At 34.3% G+C, this 18288-nt stretch overlaps 1 protein-coding gene and 1 non-coding gene across 2 annotated transcripts in view; both read left to right on the top strand.

The window, feature by feature from the left end:
* LOC144251643 (DNA polymerase alpha catalytic subunit-like) overlaps positions 1 to 11077 on the top strand; it is a gene marked incomplete at its 5' end in the record, with an annotated part of 45508 nt that extends 34431 nt beyond the window's left edge. Inside the window, 7 exons of the mRNA XM_077794458.1 lie at positions 231 to 350; positions 2420 to 2519; positions 4351 to 4475; positions 6806 to 6955; positions 7382 to 7504; positions 10053 to 10074; positions 11043 to 11077. Coding sequence (XP_077650584.1) covers positions 231 to 350; positions 2420 to 2519; positions 4351 to 4475; positions 6806 to 6955; positions 7382 to 7504; positions 10053 to 10074; positions 11043 to 11077 — 675 coding nt within the window. The remainder of the gene's footprint in view (positions 1 to 230; positions 351 to 2419; positions 2520 to 4350; positions 4476 to 6805; positions 6956 to 7381; positions 7505 to 10052; positions 10075 to 11042) is intronic.
* On the top strand, positions 3467 to 3596 carry LOC144251648 (small Cajal body-specific RNA 24). Its single transcript, XR_013342704.1, has one exon.
* Positions 11078 to 18288: the final 7211 nt, after the last annotated feature.

Below are 18288 nucleotides of genomic sequence, written 5' to 3'. Positions count from 1 at the left end.
TTTGGGAGTAAGGAAATAGCCAAGTTGTTAATAATTTAAGCTGTCTCTTTTATAATACTTAAAGAAAATGTTAGAAAAAATTTACTACTTTCCCCCCAAAAAAAGCAGCCTTTATTTTAGTAGTAGTTTTGAAGGAGGTATCTTGATAAAATTAAAATTAACTAACTCAAAGTTGTTTTTGTTTGTTGTGATTTGGAGCTCAAATTGTAAAAAGAATTTCTATTTAATAGTCCAGGACACTGATGGGTGGACGATCTGAGCGTAATGAGTTCTTGTTGCTTCATGCATTTTACGAAAACAACTATATCGTGCCTGACAAGCATATTTTCAGAAAGCCTCAGCAAAAAATGGTGGGTCCAAAATTACGTAGTATTTTGCTTTTCTTATTCCTCCTTTTTAATTACCTAGATAGCTTTTTTTTAAAAATTGCTGCAATAACATCTGCCTCTAGAATAATCCCCTGTGTGCTAGAAATCATGTCAAGTTTGTTCCAGTGGGTTTGTGTGGTTTCCTTCTCTACTTTTTTCTGTACAGACAAAATTATTTGTGAAATATGAAATTCTTAAAGGTGGAATTAGACCTTTTTGGTAGATAGCTACACATGGAAAATGTTTTGTCACTTAACCACTATCCAAAGCTTAATGTCAATTAAACCTTTAATTTCCTTAAACCAGTGAGCTTTTATTTTTATGTTGCATTTTTTCTGTACAGGTTTAATATCCGTAATCTAAAATGTTTGAAACTGGAAGCGTTTCAGATTTTGATTTTTTTCCAGATTTTGGAATATTTGCATTTTTGTAATGAGGTATCTTGGGGATGTGATTGAAGTCTAAACACAAAATTGTTTTATGCCTTATATAACATCCTGTAGTAATTTTATACCATATTTTTAGTGTACCTGTGTTTTGACTGTACCCTGTTACATGAAGTGGGGATTTTGTACTTGAATAAGGCATCATGTTGGTACTCAAAATGCTTCATATTTTTTTAAATATATTTTTTAGTTATACATTGACACAATATCTTTATTTTGTTTATTTTTATATGGTGCTGATGATCGAACCCAGGATCTCTCACGTGCGAGGCAAGTGCTCCACCACTGAGCCACAACCCCAGCCCCTGTTTCATATTTTTGAGCACTTCAGATTTTAGATTTTCAGATTGGGGATACTCGGTTTGAACTAGTATGATTATGAACACTACAATCAGGTTTCTGAAGTGGCCTCCATCATATTGGGGCTAAAACTTTAGCTACTGTTCTATCTATTGATGGTAAATGATACAGAATGGAAATTTAATGTTGAAAGTGTGATTAAGGTGGATGGGGATGTGGCTCAAGTGATAGCATGCTTGCCTGGCATGCATGCAGCCCGGGTTCGATCCTCAGTACCACATACAAACAGAAATGTTGTGTCCGCCGAAAACTAAAAAATAAATATTAAAATCCTCTCTCACTCTCACTCTCTCTTTAAAAAAAGTGTGATTAAAGTTCTTGTATTTGCTTGTTTTATGAACCTTACCAAAATTAATAGTGAATATTAATTTAGAACTATTTAATTTATCCAGAAGCATTAAATGTGAGCCATTAGTAAACTACACAGGAATGGATTTTCATTATGTGGACATAGTTATTTTAAAGTGTCCATATTAACAATGAGAGTGAGCCAGGCATCGTGGCATGTGCCTATAGTCCCTGTGCTACTTGGGAGGACACAGGAGAATTCACTTGAACTTAGGCATTTGAAGTCACCCTAGGCAGCGTAGCAAAATCCCATCTAAAAAAAAAGCTGGGGTGTATTGGTGCATGCCTATAATCCCAGTGGCTCAGGAGGCTGAGACAGGAGAATCATGAATTCAAAGACAGCCTTTGACAGCATTGGCAAGGCACTAAGCAACTCAGTGAGACCCTGTCTCTAAATAAAATACAAAATAGGGCTGGGGGTGTGGCTCAGTGGTTGAGTGCTCCTGAGTTCAATCCCTGGTACCACCTACCCCCCAAAAAAAGAGAGAGAGAGAACAATAATACCTATGTGAAATACTGTAGTTTTTTTTACATCATGAATATTAGAGTGATGAATTTAATAGGACCCGTTTACAATTACAAATTCTGTATACTATGAAAAGTTGTATTTTTAATAATCATGAATTAAAAATATGAACTTTCTATGAGTTCAGAAATATTTAAAATAGAACTTGCATAGTTTCTGAGATATAGCATTGCTTAGGAAACTACCATGCTTGTCATTCATTTTGATTCATGAACATATTACAATAATTGTATTTTCCCATAGGTAGGACCACTAACTAAAAATAATGTTGGTTAAAACTAAGTACTGTTATTGAAAAAGAGAGAATGGTAAGACTTCCTAATTAATTAATTAATTGCTGGCTGATTAAGTTATCTTTCATTTGACATTAGAGAGATGAAGATGAAGAAATTGATGGAGATACCAATAAATACAAGAAAGGGCGGAAGAAAGCAGCTTATGCTGGAGGCTTGGTTTTGGACCCCAAAGTTGGTAAGATGAGACCTTGGATTGGTTTACTCTGGGCGTTAAGGGTTTTTTTTCAGGTATAGCTAGACCTGTATTGGATCTTGGAAGTCAGCAAGTAGATAAAAATAAGATCATAATGATCTTATTTTTATCTTGTATGTTGTGCAAATCTTGTTTGCCAGTCAGCTAATATGGAATTAATGTGGATTTTTCTGCTATTCTAATATAATTTTTATTTATATAATTTTTACATATCTTGAAATACTGTTTTTTTTTTTTTTTTTTACTTTTTCTAACCACTTAAAAATGTTTCTTAGCTTATGAATGATACAGAAATAGGCAGTTAGCTGTGTTTGGTTTGTGCATGCTTTGCCAACCCCTGGTCCGGTGTAGAAGCTATGTGTCCTGCAATGGGAGTACCTCTCCCATCTTCCCTCCATTCTGTGAGGGTAGGTTCTGCCTCTGCCAGTATGCTAGGACCAATTCATTTGGCCAACAGAGTTAAATACAGATAATAGCCACAAAATCGAATTTTAACAAGAGAATAACTTTTCCTTGTCAAGAGTGGCAAAGATAGTGTTTTGTGGTAGAGCTAGAAAGGATCTTATTTTTAAGCCGTTTTGGCCATTTTTAAGTGTACAGTTCAATAGCAGTGTTACACATATTCACATTGTTGGACATAATGTGAATTTTATCAAGTAATTCACTCTTGAGTAGGAGACATTTTTGACAAAAGTGGATGTATTATTGGTTGGAGTCACATGGAACAGTAATACTTTGGTGTTACATTTGGACTTGAATGCTGACTATGTGATCTTGTGTTGCCTGTTGAACATCTATAAGACTCATTTTCTTCTTCTGTAAAATGGATATAAGAATAATCTACTATAGAGGGATTTAAGGAATAAATAGAATTGTTTGACACAGGGTAAGCTGTCAATAATATATGTTTATGGTTATTGTCTTAATACTGGACATTTATTTTTATTCAGTTTCTTCTCAAAGTGAAGGAAACTCTTTGTAAATGTCCTAGAGAAATATAGTAGCTTTCTGTTCACCTTTTGTAAGCAAAAAGGGTGGATCGTTCCACTACTGACATTCATATAAATATTTCTTATCTGGTTTTCAGCACAGTTCATGTACAGGTAAATGGGCTACCCATTTTATTGTTTGAAGGTGTGTTTGTAAATATATATATATATATATATATATATATATATATATATATATATATATATATATATATATATATAATGATGGTGAAGCTGGGAGTGGATATCCACACACTTACTGGTGTTTTTTTTTTTTTTTTTTTAAGAGAGAGAATTTTTTAATATTTATTTTTTAGTTTTCGGTGGACACAACATCTTTTATTTTATTTTTATGTGGTGCTGAGGATCCAACCCAGCACCCCGTGCATGCCAGGCGAGCGCACTACCGCTTGAGCCACATCTCCAGCCCCTGGTGTTTTATTTGGTGTTGGGTGGGAAGGAATGCTTGCTTGAGGGAGAATTTAGCAACATTCTTTTGGAAGTAGATATGATCTCTCTCCAAAATAATTGGCCCTGAGTGGTGTTTTCCCATAATAATGGTATATTTGGGGACTGTTGGGGAAGGACTGGTTCAAGCTTGTTTCATGGGGAGACAGAATGTTTTCATCAATCTTTTGTGATCTGGGCTTTCACTCTAATCCAATCATTTTATGGTGTGATAGTCCACTTCTGTCTCTTTTGTCTGCTTTATAGTGCTGGAGAGTAAATGGTTTCTATTACACTTTTTAATAGAGTACTTCTAATATGTTTTGACAGTGTTTTTCTTTAGACTTTTTTGACATTATGTGACCTTTTTATTTCAGGTTTTTATGATAAGTTTATTTTGCTGCTGGACTTCAACAGTTTATACCCTTCCATCATTCAGGAATTTAACATTTGTTTTACAACAGTGCAAAGAGTTGCTTCAGAGACACAGAAAGTTACAGAGGTTTGTATTTAACTGGGGTCTCTTGAAATTAGTATTAAAAGTATTGCTTAAAGGAGGAGGAGAACCAAAGGAGTTAGTGTTGTAGTTTTTCTTTTTCTTCTTTATGCCTTTATTTTTATGTGGTGCCAGGGATCAAACCCAGTGCCTCACGCATGCTAGGCAAGCACTCTACCACTGAGCCACAACCCCAGTCCCTGTAGTATTTCTTCTTAAAGGATATATTAATTATGTCCTTAGTTATCAAAAAGAGAGGTTGTCCAGAAAGAGATAAACTGGTTCAGTATCTTTTTAAAAGTAGTGTTATTGAGGTATAATTCACACACATTACAATCCACATAGCAGTCCTGGCGTTTAGATTATTCAGTTTGTAATCATTACTATGTTCATCTTTAGGACATTTTTATTATTTCCCAAGGAAACATTTTACTATCATATCCCTCCCCCCATTCCTCCCAGCTCTAGGGAATCACTAATCTTCTTGCCTATATAGATTTGTGTATTCTGGACATTTCATATAAATGGAATCATACAACATGTGGTCTTTTGTATCTTACTTTGCACATTATTTTCAAGGTCCATCTGTGTTGTAACATGTATTGATACTTCTATTTTTTCTTTTATACCTCCTGTTTGCTTTCCTTCCTTCTTTCCTTTGTCCTCCTTTCCTTCCTTCCTTCTCTTTTTTCATAGCAGAAGATGCCTATTTGCCCTCTAGCTTCTTAATTTACATGTTTTTTAGTTCCAGCCACCTGCCCAGGAGCTGTTTTTCATTTCCAATTCCATATTCCCAAAAAAGAGAATCTAATAGGCTTGCCTAGGTCAGTGAGCACCTCTGGTCCTATCACTTGTGACCGCAGGAGTGGGTTCACAGAGTACAAATCTGGCTGTTAAAGATGAATCTTTCTATGGAACTAGAGGATAATCTTACAGAGGTGGTATTGGGTAGACAACCTCCCAAATAGTGACTGACTTTGATTAATGTTCTTTGGGCTTTGTCCTACTACTGTACCAGCACGTGGTAATTATCATTATCCAGCCCTTTTCCCCAACTGCTGACCAGCAGTGTTTTGTTTATTTGAGCTTTTCAATTTGGATTTTGGATATATAACAGAATCCTTTCAGAGTAGAAGGACTTTAGAAGTCACCTAAGAAGTATACATGTAGCTATTAATGGATTCTGTATCATTTTCATGTACTATATTTTATCTTCAGATCAGTTAGTGTCACATAGGTAGTGATGGTGAAGCTGGGAGTGGATTGCAAATTTTTTGACTCCAGATTGTTTCAAGTTTACTTTTCATTTGACTTTCATAGTTGCTGTAAATAAATTGGAATGTGTAGCAAGATCTTTTTAATAGGTCTGCTATCATCATGTGCTATATTGGAAAACAATAGGTCCCTGTTACTTTTCTAAGAGTGTTCATTTACAGATATTGATCTTTATAAAGTTAGATACTTTGTAATGGCTGGATTATCAAATGGCATTGACTTGACATACTTTAAGCTAAGAGGTTTATTTTTAATTTTGTACCTTTGAAAGGGCAAATGCATCTGGCTTTTCTTTGTAGCCTGTTAATAGAATTAATGGAGACTTGAGAAAAATGGTCTAATTCTTTCCCTGCTTTTTCCTGCTGTAAATTTTAATATAAGAAGACTGCTGGTTGCTTTTTGAAAATGTTGCTATTCTTCTGCCAATTGTAAAGCAATTTATAGGTAAAAAGTATAACATCAGTGCTATTAATTGTATTAATTTTTAGAAATGTCATGGCCTATTTAAATGTGCTTCAAATTCTTAAAAGAAATTTGCTAGTTTAGTATTTAGCTTTTTATTTTTAGTCTAAAACATTTACAATAATTGCTATGATTCTCCATAGTTTTAAATTTCTATAGCATTTTGTTTGTTCGTACAAATGCTTTAAAATGGTAGTTTAGCTGCTGGTTATTTTTTTTAAATCCTAGAAGTCTGTCTGAGCGTTTGTATTTTAAAAGCAATTTCCCCAAACATGTTGCTCCTCAATCTTGTTGAAGAGGATGGTAGCATGTGTAAAAACCCATCCCTTTAAATGAAATCAAAATTTGTGAGTAACTACAGGGGTGGGAGATATTGGGAATGACAGGCTGATAGAACACGGGTGGGAGGAAGGTGGTAGTGGGAAGGGCCATGGTCTGCAATCTGTTCAACTCTTTCTTAGGGAACGTTAATCTTTACTCATATAAGAAAGAAGCTTTTAAAGATGTGATCATGGGGTAAAGTGCCTACCAAATATTATTTTGGAATTTTATTTTACTGAAGTTTTACTCTCTGAAAATTTCTGTTGTGTGTTTATCAGGATGGAGAACAAGAACAGATCCCTGAGTTGCCAGATCCAAGCTTAGAAATGGGCATTTTGCCCAGAGAAATCCGGAAACTGGTAGAACGGAGAAAACAAGTCAAACAGCTAATGAAACAGCAAGATTTAAACCCAGATCTTGTTCTTCAGGTATATTTTTTCACTAAGAGACGTCTGAATGAAAATTTCAGCTTTTACAATTTGATTATTTAGGAATAGTATATAATAGTACAAACACTCAAGATGCTATGGGCAAGCACATGTGCTTATTTTATTTGTTGGTAAGTTGCCATTCAAAAACACTAGACTGCCTCAGAATAGGAGGTTCTTCTATCTGCAATGGATGTATCTGTGCAAGATCTTTCTGAATTCTGGAAACTTTGGAGTCTATATATGCTTGCTTCCAGGAGGTTAGGGCATCATAGACCTTGGAAGACAGAGTATTTTAAGGGCTCTTTTTATTTCAGGGATATTGAGGGGTTCTTTTTCTCATTGGTGATCTAGAAAGATACCTAATGTAATTCTTAAGCATCTGCAAATATTGTTGTTTGTCTTTCGTCCTTGTGTGGCCTGCAGTATGACATTCAACAGAAGGCTTTGAAGCTCACAGCGAACAGTATGTACGGTTGCCTGGCATTTTCCTACAGCAGATTTTACGCCAAACCACTGGCTGCCTTGGTGACATACAAAGGAAGAGAGGTAAATCATGTAATCATATTCACATCTCTAAATATTAGAGTATTTTTAACTATATATTTTGTAGTGTGGGAGAGACAAGTTTGCTCCCTAGTTATCTAGATTTAAATACCCACTTTTTAGAAAAAGTTTAAGACATAGGCATTTAAATAAAAATTTATTCATTCATGGGTGGGGGGTAATTATTGAACATCTATGTGCCAAACTTTGTTCTAGTCACTGGGGATAGAGAATTAAGCAAGAATATAGGTCTCTGTTATTGCAAAGCTTGTATTCTTCCTAGGATGATGGGGGCAGGGAGACATGTTTTTGAGGCCTGGGCTATTATGAAGAAGATACTTTGGTTAAACAAACAGTAATTAAATGAATACACAAAAATTAAAAAACTAAGATATTAGGACAGAAGCAAATGCTCTGCAGATAACTAAAACAGGGCAGTGGCCTAGAGAATGTTTATATGACTAGTTTAGATTGGTCAGGTTAGGCCTTTTTAGAAGAGGAAACATAAGGGAGCTAGTTTTTGGTACCGAGTTTAACTATCGGTATTTGTGAGGGAAAGGTGGGAGTCAGGAGGAAAGCCAATGTAGCCTTTTACTAAAGGATTAAGAGTTCCATCTTGTATGTGTTGCCTTTGAGATGAGTAATAGATCTCCAGGCATATTAAGTAGGCAGTTAATTGGGTGTGTAAATTCAGAATTCCAGGAGTATGTCAGGCTGGCTTTATGTGGATGGAGAGTATCTGCTTTACAATGATAGACCAGATACCAAACACATTTTAGGTACTATGACTTTATGAACACTATAAACTTCATCTGTTTAGTACTATGTACATGATTATTTTTGATTTGTAAAAGAATAGTTATGGTAAATATTAAATTCATTTGACTCCATTAAACTGCTATTTCCTGTCAGTGAATGTAAGACTACTCATTCTTTTTTTTTTTTAAAGAGAGAGTGAGAGAGGAGAGAGAGAGAGAGAGAGAGAGAGAGAGAGAATTTTTAATATTTATTTTTTTTATTTTTTTAGTTCTCGGCAGACACAACATCTTTGTTGGTATGTGGTGCTGAGGATCGAACCCGGGCCGCACGCATGCCAGACGAGCGCGCTACCGCTTGAGCCACGTCCCCAGCCAAGACCACTCATTCTTAAAGGTGGTAGATAGTGTTCTGGGTAGAATGCTTGTATTGGGGTCTGGGCATGGAATACTCTAGAGCAGGGTTTGGCAAACTATGCCCTGCTGGGCCAAATCTAGCCTGCCGTCTATTTTTGTAAATGAGATTTTATTGAAACAGAGCCAAGATCATTCATTTATGTATCATCTGTGACTGCTTTTATGTGGTAATAGCAGAGTTGAGTAGTTAAGATAGAATCTTGAGGCTTAGCATAGACAGCTTTTACAATGTTGAGGTAAGTTCCTGTTATCCCTAGTTTTTCTAATGTTTTGAACATAAAGAGATGCTGTACTTTGTCAAATGCTTTTTCTGCATACACCATGGAGTATTACGCAGCACTAAAAAATGACAAAATCATGGAATTTGCAGGGAAATGGATGGCACTAGAGCAGATTATGCTAAGTGAAGCTAGCCAATCCCTAAAAAACAAATGCCAAATGTCTTCTTTGATATAATGAGAGCAACTAAGAACAGAGTAGGGAGGAAGAGCAGGAGGAAAAGATTAACATTAAACAGAGACATGAGGTGGGAGGGAAAGAGAGAGAAAAGGGATATTGCATGGAAATGGAAGGAGACCCTCATTGTTATACAAAATTACATATAAGAGGTTGTGAGGGGAATGGAAAAATAAACAAGGAGAGAAATGAATTACAGTAGATGGCGTAGAGAGAGAAGATGGGAGGGGAGGGGAGGGGGGGTAGTTGAGGATAGGAAAGGTAGCAGAATACAACAGTCACTAATATGGCATTATGTAAAAATGTGGATGTGTAACCGATGTGATTCTGCAATCTGTATTTGGGGTAAAAATGGGAGTTCATAACCCACTTGAATCTAATGTATGAAATATGATACATCAAGAGCTTTGTAATGTTTTGAACAACCAATAAAAAAAAAGATAGAATCTTGCATGGTCAGCAAAGCCTAAATAATTTGCTGTTTGGCACTTTCAGAAAAAAAAAAAAAAAGTTTTCTGACCCCTGCTTTAGAGTCTATATCAGCTCTATCCAGTAGGATTTGAAGGTAATGAAATGTTGTCTATCTGTACTATCCAATACAATTGTCTCTAGCCATGAAACCTGTAGCACTAACTGACTGAAGAACTGGAATTTTTAGATTTATTTAATTATAATTAAAATGAACTTAAATAGCTGCATGTGACTAGTGCTACTTTATTGGATAGTGCATATCTAATTATTATGAAACAAACATCAGGATGTTTAGAGTCATTCTTTTGTTGGCAGCACTGTCTTGGCTTAGGGCACAGCAAGGAAGGGCAAAGCTTTTATTGAATGCCAGTGATATGTTAGAACCTATTTGCATTGTTTTATAAAAACCACTAAGAGTCTTTTGACATGGGTATTAATGTCCCCTTTTGCAGAGGAAGCTAAAACCCCAAAGAGGTAAAGGATAACAAGTAGCTATTTTGAATTTGAATCATGTCTTTCTGATTATCTTTTATGGAATTAGGTCTATCTCCTCCATATCAGAACATCTTTCATGACTGTGGTTCTGCTTTATATTCTGCCTCTTAGTTCTAGAAGGTCATCGTTTTTGATATTCATCATAAGACATAGACCTTTTTTTACATTAGAAAGATATAGATGTTTTAGGGACTAGTTGAAGTGAGAGAAGGATGTTTTCAGTTTCTTAGGCTAAGTTTACTTCAAAATTATTTAAATTTTATTTCTGTATATGTATCCAGTGGCTTCTGATAGAATACCATCTTATTTTTGTATTTGGAAATGCACTCACTATGCCCCAACTGGGTAATAATACATGGGTTGACTATTGAGATTGGATCAAGGTTACTCTTAAGTTTCTCATGAGAGGCAATAGTTGACAATTTACTCCCTTGGAGAGTGCCTCTTGCTGTTGGGAAATCCCTGTTGTTACATTTTCTGCATTGGCTCAGAAATCCACAAGCTTAAAAGGGCACTGTTGATAATGATAAGCCCCAAATTTGTCCAATAATCTCCCCCACTCCCCTAATCCATTGTATTTTAAGGGCAATATTTTGGTTTAGCTAGATTTTTAATAGGGAGCTTAAGCTCAATTTTTGTTTTTCTGTTATACAAAAATATAACAACAAATTTTTTTTAAAATTTTATTTATTTTTTAGTTTTTTTCGGCGGACACAACATCTTTGTTTGTATGTGGTGCTGAGGATCGAACCCGGGCCGCACGCATGCCTGGCGAGCGCGCTACCGCTTGAGCCATATCTCCAGCCCCAACAACAAATTTTTACTAAATAAATCATTTAAAAACCCCTACTCGACTCACTAAAAAACAAAGAATTTCAGACAAATGTATAAATAATCATGTGATTTGAATTCTTTGTTTCTGTCCCTTCCCCCCTTATTCCTTTCAGTAAATCATGATGAATATTGCACCTATGGGAAGTAGGTCTTTAATATGAGGTTAATGAGAAATAATAATTATACAACTCCTCCCTGGAAATATTCTAGAAGATTCAAAGTCCTCTACACAAATTATTTGCTAAGATAAAAATGATTGTTAAAGTATTGGTGGTAATTATTAGCAATAGCAGATGGAAATAGTCTATGTGATAATCTCTCTTTGTGTTTGCTAGAATTTTTCATATGTACTGTTAAGGCTGTGATTTTCAAGAATCTCTTAGTTATTAAAGGGATAACAATAGGTAGGATAAAGTGTAAAATGAGAGTCCTTTTAAGGAGATTTTGGAATACTTTCATAACTTATTAAATGTTTTTTTTGGTGATAAGATGAAATGGACAAAAAATAATAACTTGAAGAACTTATTAGTAGTTTGCTTTTAAATTCCTTATATTAAGGTTAGAGCAGAAATTAATTAGAAGGAAACCTGATGGCATACCTTTGCAAAAATAAAAATTTGCATTTGGAGATGGATTAATGCATAGTCTGGGAGTCCTTGAAGTTCCCCCTTCCTTTAATTTTTTAAGCCTATTTTTTGTGTGTTCAGTTTTGTTGGAATCATGCATGTTTGGCTCTGGTGAACTAATAATTTCTGTAATCAAATATATTATGGCTACTTGAGTACTCAGTAATTGCAAATTGTACTTTAAAAATAGGTTTATAATAAAAGTGCTAATAGTTGTGTCAAATGGGCATCAATATTGTCTTTTCACAGGTGTGATCTTTCATCCTGAAACTCTCCCATGATTTTTAATTGCTCAGCGGTAGAGGATTAATGATTAAGAAATTGTATGGGAGACCTTACAGTGTGAAAACTTATTTAAGAATAACGGAAGTTAGTGTTTCCAGAGAATATGGAAACATTGTTTATAGACACTCAAAAGTGAATCACTACAAATACCATCTGTATCTGTATTTGTTCTCAGTGTATTGAGTAGAACATAAAAAAGAAATTGGGTCAGCCTACAGCACTAAGTGGGCATGTATATTTAAACTATAATGAAAACTTATCAGTTGTCAAGTGTCTGGTGTGGTAATTGAAGTGATTGTTCACTAGATGGCTATAGACACCCTAAGATCATTAATCAATTAAGTATTTTATTCTGTGAACAATAGCGAAGGCCATTTAGTGACTTAAATCTGTCCACATTTTAGACTTTTATTATTCATGAAACTATTAATAAAAGGTTAAAATTGTCCAAAAGATTATAATCGTCTAGTCTATTTAGTGTTTAAAATAATGATGATATTTGAATTGCAAGTTTTATTCATGAGACTAATTATTTAACTTATTATAGTAAGCTAATGCTTCTACCAAGTAACTAATATGTCTCTGACCATGGAGGCACAATATACTATTCCCTCAGTCACAGTACTAGAAGCTGATCTAGAGAAAATAAGAAATGATTTTGATATATAATTTTGCTTCTTTGAATTTGTTTTTTTTTATTAAGGGATTTAAAACTTACTATATATTTATAAGCATACTCATTGCATAATCCTTAGCATAATGGTTGTATTTGTCTTTATGGAATAATTAGTACTTACTGACATTGGTATTGTTTTATTTCTGCATTCTGTTATTTCTGCACTCTTGAGAAAATTATTTTTGATTTGGATTTCTCATTGCATTTTCAAGTGAGTGTGTGCTCTAATATTTGGGCGTAGAGTCCATGCATTTTCATTTTCCCACCCAGTAGGCTGAAATGAGTCCTTGCCAGCCTGTTTGCCAACTGACTATAGCTTACAGTTGTGCTCAGAAATGAAATTTGTTCATCTAGAAAATGTGTCCAAATCCTTACATGCAAACATTACAATCTTGACTAAGGCTTTCTGGGATCCTCTTGGTGATATGGGAGCACTTATCAGGAGCCTTGGGAATGGAACTGGGACAGAAGGCTCTAGCCTTTGTTGATGTCAGTGGTAAAATAGAATCTTATAATTGTTAAGGGAGTCCTCCATTTTAACCTAGAATGTAGGTGGAGATTTTACTTTTCCAATCTTTTTTTCTTAAAATTAACCTTTTTCCTTTAAAATTAAAAGTAGTAAAATATTATAGAGACAACTAAAGACCATTTTCTCCGTACCTTCTATCATTTATTTTTTTGTCTTCCTCTAAGGAACAAATTCTCAGGGTTGATTTTGTTGTTCTTCCCTATGTTTTTCTTTTCTTATTTTTTTCCTTTTTGTAAGGTAGGAGTATGTGTGCAGTTTAGTTGCCACAGAGATTGAGTGACCTGAAAGGCCTGAAACACATATTGTATACCCTTTCAGAAAAAGTTTGCTGGTCCTGGTCTAAAAGATAATCATGTGTAACAGAAGAATAACTCTGGTTTTGAATATTGCCAGGCATAGTTGGTGAAATTGAGGAAATTAAAGGTAGGAAGAAGGAATGAAAACATCTTTTGGACATAAAAAAATACAAATTTTGAAATTTACTCATTCTTTGATTGTTGTATGTGAACATCTTATCAATCAAGTACAGCACTAAGGGGAGATCTGTGAATACTGAAAATTTTATGTAACATTTTGTATGTCGTGCCTATGTGTGCATTTTTGGGGAAGAAAGTGCAAAGCATTTAAGAGATTCTCACATACTTGATGTGAAACTGGTAAAGAACTGTTGCTTTATATATATATAAGCCTTAAAAATGTATGCTTTTGTCACCTAAAATAAAGAATTCACAGACCAGACCCATGGAAACCACATGAGTGGTAGGAAAGCAAGTTCTCATTCTGTTTCTAGAATTGTAATAGTCACCATTAAGACCATTTTTTTTATTTCAACTGGCCTATTAACATTTTGATTTTTTAAATACAAGATTAATGTGAGATTTTTTTTAAAGAATAAAATGAGGGCTTAATATATTTTAGCAGACATATTTTATAAAAGAAAAAGTAATATCCTTTTTCAGTGGTCATAGATTACTTATCATTTTTTTTTTAATTTACCACTTTTGAAGTTGTTTATAGTATAAAATTCAAGACCAAGGAAACTTCTATTCCCTTTAATTTTTTTTTTTTACTTGTCAATGGACCTTTATTTATTTATATGCGGTGCTGAGAACTGAACCTAGTGCCCCACACATGCTAGGCAAATGCTCTACCACTAAGCTACAACCCCAGCTCTATTCCCTTTTTATTGTCATATTTCAGGAACATTTAGATTCTCAATTCTTTGCATTTCTTCAGATCTGATAATGCAGTAGTATTCAGTTTTATTAATTTGTATTCTAATAGCTCAGAATTTGTGGTGATTCAGATGGAATAAGTTGAAGTACTTAGTACAAATTAATAGTTATTTTAGAGGCTTGGTTCTTGTCATATGTCATTAAATTCTATAGAAACAACTTCTGCAGTCAAGTAAGTGGCATTTTAACTGCAGATCATTTATATTGATGAACTTGTACTAAGGAACATCTCCATTTTCTTGTCCATTTGTCTCTATCCTCTCTAAAAATTGATGAGAGTGATGTTGCTAAATATCAAGATGAGAAGAAGAAGCTCCACTTGGGAAACACCCCATGGAAGTCCAGTCCAGGTTATGATAACTTAGACTATAAATAATTTGAGAGAAATGCAGTGACCAAAAATTAAATAATGATGCATACATATTTATTTTTATATATACTTATTGTCATAATGCATAATCATATAATATATATATATATATATATAATAGTCTATTATATAAACATATAGTCTTTTATTATAACACTGTATTACATTTATAGAAGTAAATGAATTACACTTAGACCTGATTTGAAGTACTCTTTATACTTGAAACTATTTCTTTCAAAATAGCCAAAACTTTAGACTTGAGACAAATTTAGCATGACCTTATCCTCGTGTCTTAATAGTTGGAAACTAGCACCTCCAAGATATCTGTAACATTGACCTCTGTGTGTCCTTTAGGGTTTTGGACTTTGAAAGGTCTAAGTTTAGGTGGACATAAAACAGTTGATGTTAGAGACAGCTGGGAAGAGAAAGATAGGCTCAATTCTTATCTTAGATCTCTGTGAAATGGGCTGGGATCTGTGTGCATAAGAGAAGAAAGCTTCATCAAAGACCATTTAGACTTATTTCCCTTGTATTTACTGAAGTTTTTGAATATATTTATCTCATCTGAGCTTGGGGAAATTCAGGCATGGGCCCATTTGCAATGGTGATACATGTCTCTGTCAGAAAAGGAGTAACCCTCCCTCCCACATTATACCACTAGATGTCAGAGGTAGTAGGAGATGGTCCTGGGGTTATGGGTTGTCTTCTCCAATCTTTCAGAATCTTTTGTCAGTACTAACCTTCAAAGTTCTAGGGCCTCCTTTCATTAAGGAAGATGGGATTTCCTCACTCTCAATCTAAATTCTCTCGTGCTCTTCCTCATAGTCACACCACCCTCCCTTCACAGTCACATCTGAGACTTGCTTCCTCTTGCATGGTTAAGGAAAGCAGATGAAGGGGAAGGTCAGAAGTTCTTTTTATAGGCTACTCTCCCTTTGGGTTAGATTACAGTCAGGACTGGAATGGACTCTACAGATGCTAATTTTCCTTTAGGTTGAACAAGGGAGAGAGTGAGTGCCTGTCTGCTTCAGACGTTCTGCTTAATATTGCTGCATCTCTTTGTACAGAGGACCCTAGTGAAATGTACCATATTAGTATTTTATGTAATTACAGATGTGCCTCAGTCTTTTGTATTTATTAAGTATTGGACTAAAATGACCTCCCCCCAAAAAAAATTCTACATAGAGGCTCATAGTTAAAACTGTATTAAATTACATGCTGACCTACATCTTGAACAGATATATCACTGATTTTCTAGTATTACAGGACACAGTAAAGTAGATTTGGCATAATTGGGTGCTTTATACGTGTTTAGTACTTAATGTGTAAAGTCATCTTATAAGTTGCTCAGTTCAGAAACCTTACCATTTTTCTTTGACTTTTCTATTTGTCTCAAATTCATAGCCATCTGCCTCTCTAGATGAATGTGTCTGTATATCAGAATCTAACTTCACCTGGACAGCTCTACTACTGTCTCTCTAGTTCAAGGTACCATCAACTCTTGCCTCAATTATGTCAGTAAAATCCTTAGTGACCTTTGTTTTTGCTCTTTTCCCTTCAGTCTACTCTCAATTCGCTGTTTAGAGTGATCTCATTAAAATGAAAAGTCCCATCTCCTTCTGCAAAATGTCTTTACTACCAAGACCTTATAAGATTTGGCTTCCTGTTACTTGTCTGACTTTGTCTCTTTCTTGTCTTCTCCATCTTCACTCTGGTCTTTCTGGGCATGCTTCCACCTGGGCCTTTGTGATATCCACTACTTATTTTCACTTCCATATATCTCATACCTCACTTCCTCACCTATTTTCTTGTTTTATTCAGATGTCATCTTTTCAAATGAGGCCTAGCCTGAACACTAGTCTTAAAATTGTAAGTTCTTAACATCTCCTAATTTCCTCACTCTCCTTATTTTCCTTAAATACTTATCTTCTTCTACCACACTATATTTTTCTTTCTAATATTGCGTATTTTCTCCACCATATTCCCTCTGGAGGTATACTTCCTATGCTCAGGGATTTTTGTCTTTCTCTCTAATGCCTAGAAAAACACCTGGTCGTAATACATGGCTTAATAAATACTAAATATTAACTGAATCATAATATGTGCTTATTAAATATTTACTGAGATTAAGTGTTTACTGAAATATTTATTAAATATTTACTGAATGAATAAATGAACAAGTGAATGATTGAAAGAAGTGCTAATGCTGGACCTTTTACTGGGCTTTATTTTACTCATCTATGCAGAAGTGCTATATGTTAAAGGAATTGAGATTACTTCTGTGAAATCTTTTTTAAAATTTTTAAACATTATATAATAATTTTATTGAGATATGATTCACATAAAGTATGCCATACAATTCTCATAAAGTATGACATTCACCACTTTTGAGTATATTTAATTTTACAATCTTTACCAAAGTCCATTTTAGAACATTTTCAAAAGAAGCACTATAATTAATAGCAGTCACTTTCCATTTCTTACTCCGAGCCTCACCAATCCTAGATAATGACCAAACTACCTTTTTTCTCTGCAGATATGTTTATTCTGGATTTTTGTTGTTGTTGTTGTTCTGGATTTTTATATTGAATAAGAGTGTGTGATCTTTTGTGACTGGCTTCTTTGACTTTACAAGTTTTCAGAGTTCATTCATATTGTAGCATGTATCAATATTTCATTCCGTTTTTTTGGCCAAATAACATTCCATCGCATGGATATATGTTGTTATGATGTCACTTCTCAATATTCAAGTATTCTGGATTATAGACTCTTATCAGATATGATTTGCAAATATTTTCACTGTTTCTTTAAGCTGTCTTTCTCTATCTTGATAGTGTCCTTTGAAGCACAAAAGTTTTTATTTTGATGAACTTAAGTTTATCTATTTTTATTTTGGTGCCTTTTCTTTTCATTATATCTAAGGAACCATTTCTTAATCTAAGGTCAAGATGTACTGCTGTGTTTTCTTTTTCATCACAAATTTTAGTAATTTGAGTTTTCTTTCTTTCTCTTTGTTAGCTTGGCTAAGGGTTTATCAATTTATTTTTTCAAAAAACCAACTATTTTGTCAATTTTTTTGGATTTTTTGTGGTTGTTTTAGTTTCATTGATTTCAGATCTGATTTTAATTATTTTTCTGTCTTTCCTGCTTTTGGTGTTGATTTGTTCTTCTTTTTCTAGGGCTTTGAGGTATAATATTAGGTTATTTATTTGTTGACTTTCTGTTCTTTTAATGAATGAGCTCAGTGCATTGAACTTTCCTCCTAGCGCTACCTTATATTGTCCGAGAGGTTTTGATATGTTGCATCAGTTTTCTCATTTACCTCTAAGTATTTTTTTAATTACATCCCTGATTTCTACTCCTGTATTTTCTTATAAAAGTCTTTAGTTTTAGTTCTTAAATTTAGATCCTCTTTGAATAATTCTTACATAGGGCATGAGGTACACATCCAATTTCATTCTTGATATCAAATTGTTCCAGCATCCTTGGTTTAAAAGACTGTCTCTCTAATCCCCCCAACCCCCTTTGTCTGAGCACCTGTTTTAGTGTTTGTTTGTTTTTTTAATCACTTTAACCAAAATACCCGAAAAGAGTAACTGAAGAAAAGCTTATTTGGTGCTGATGGTTTTAGAGGTCTC

Source organism: Urocitellus parryii, unplaced genomic scaffold, assembly GCF_045843805.1.
Source record: "Urocitellus parryii isolate mUroPar1 unplaced genomic scaffold, mUroPar1.hap1 Scaffold_143, whole genome shotgun sequence".
Lineage (NCBI taxonomy): Eukaryota > Metazoa > Chordata > Mammalia > Rodentia > Sciuridae > Urocitellus > Urocitellus parryii.
The sequence above is the reverse complement of the archived record's forward strand: the minus strand, read 5'-3'. Positions and strand labels throughout refer to the sequence as shown.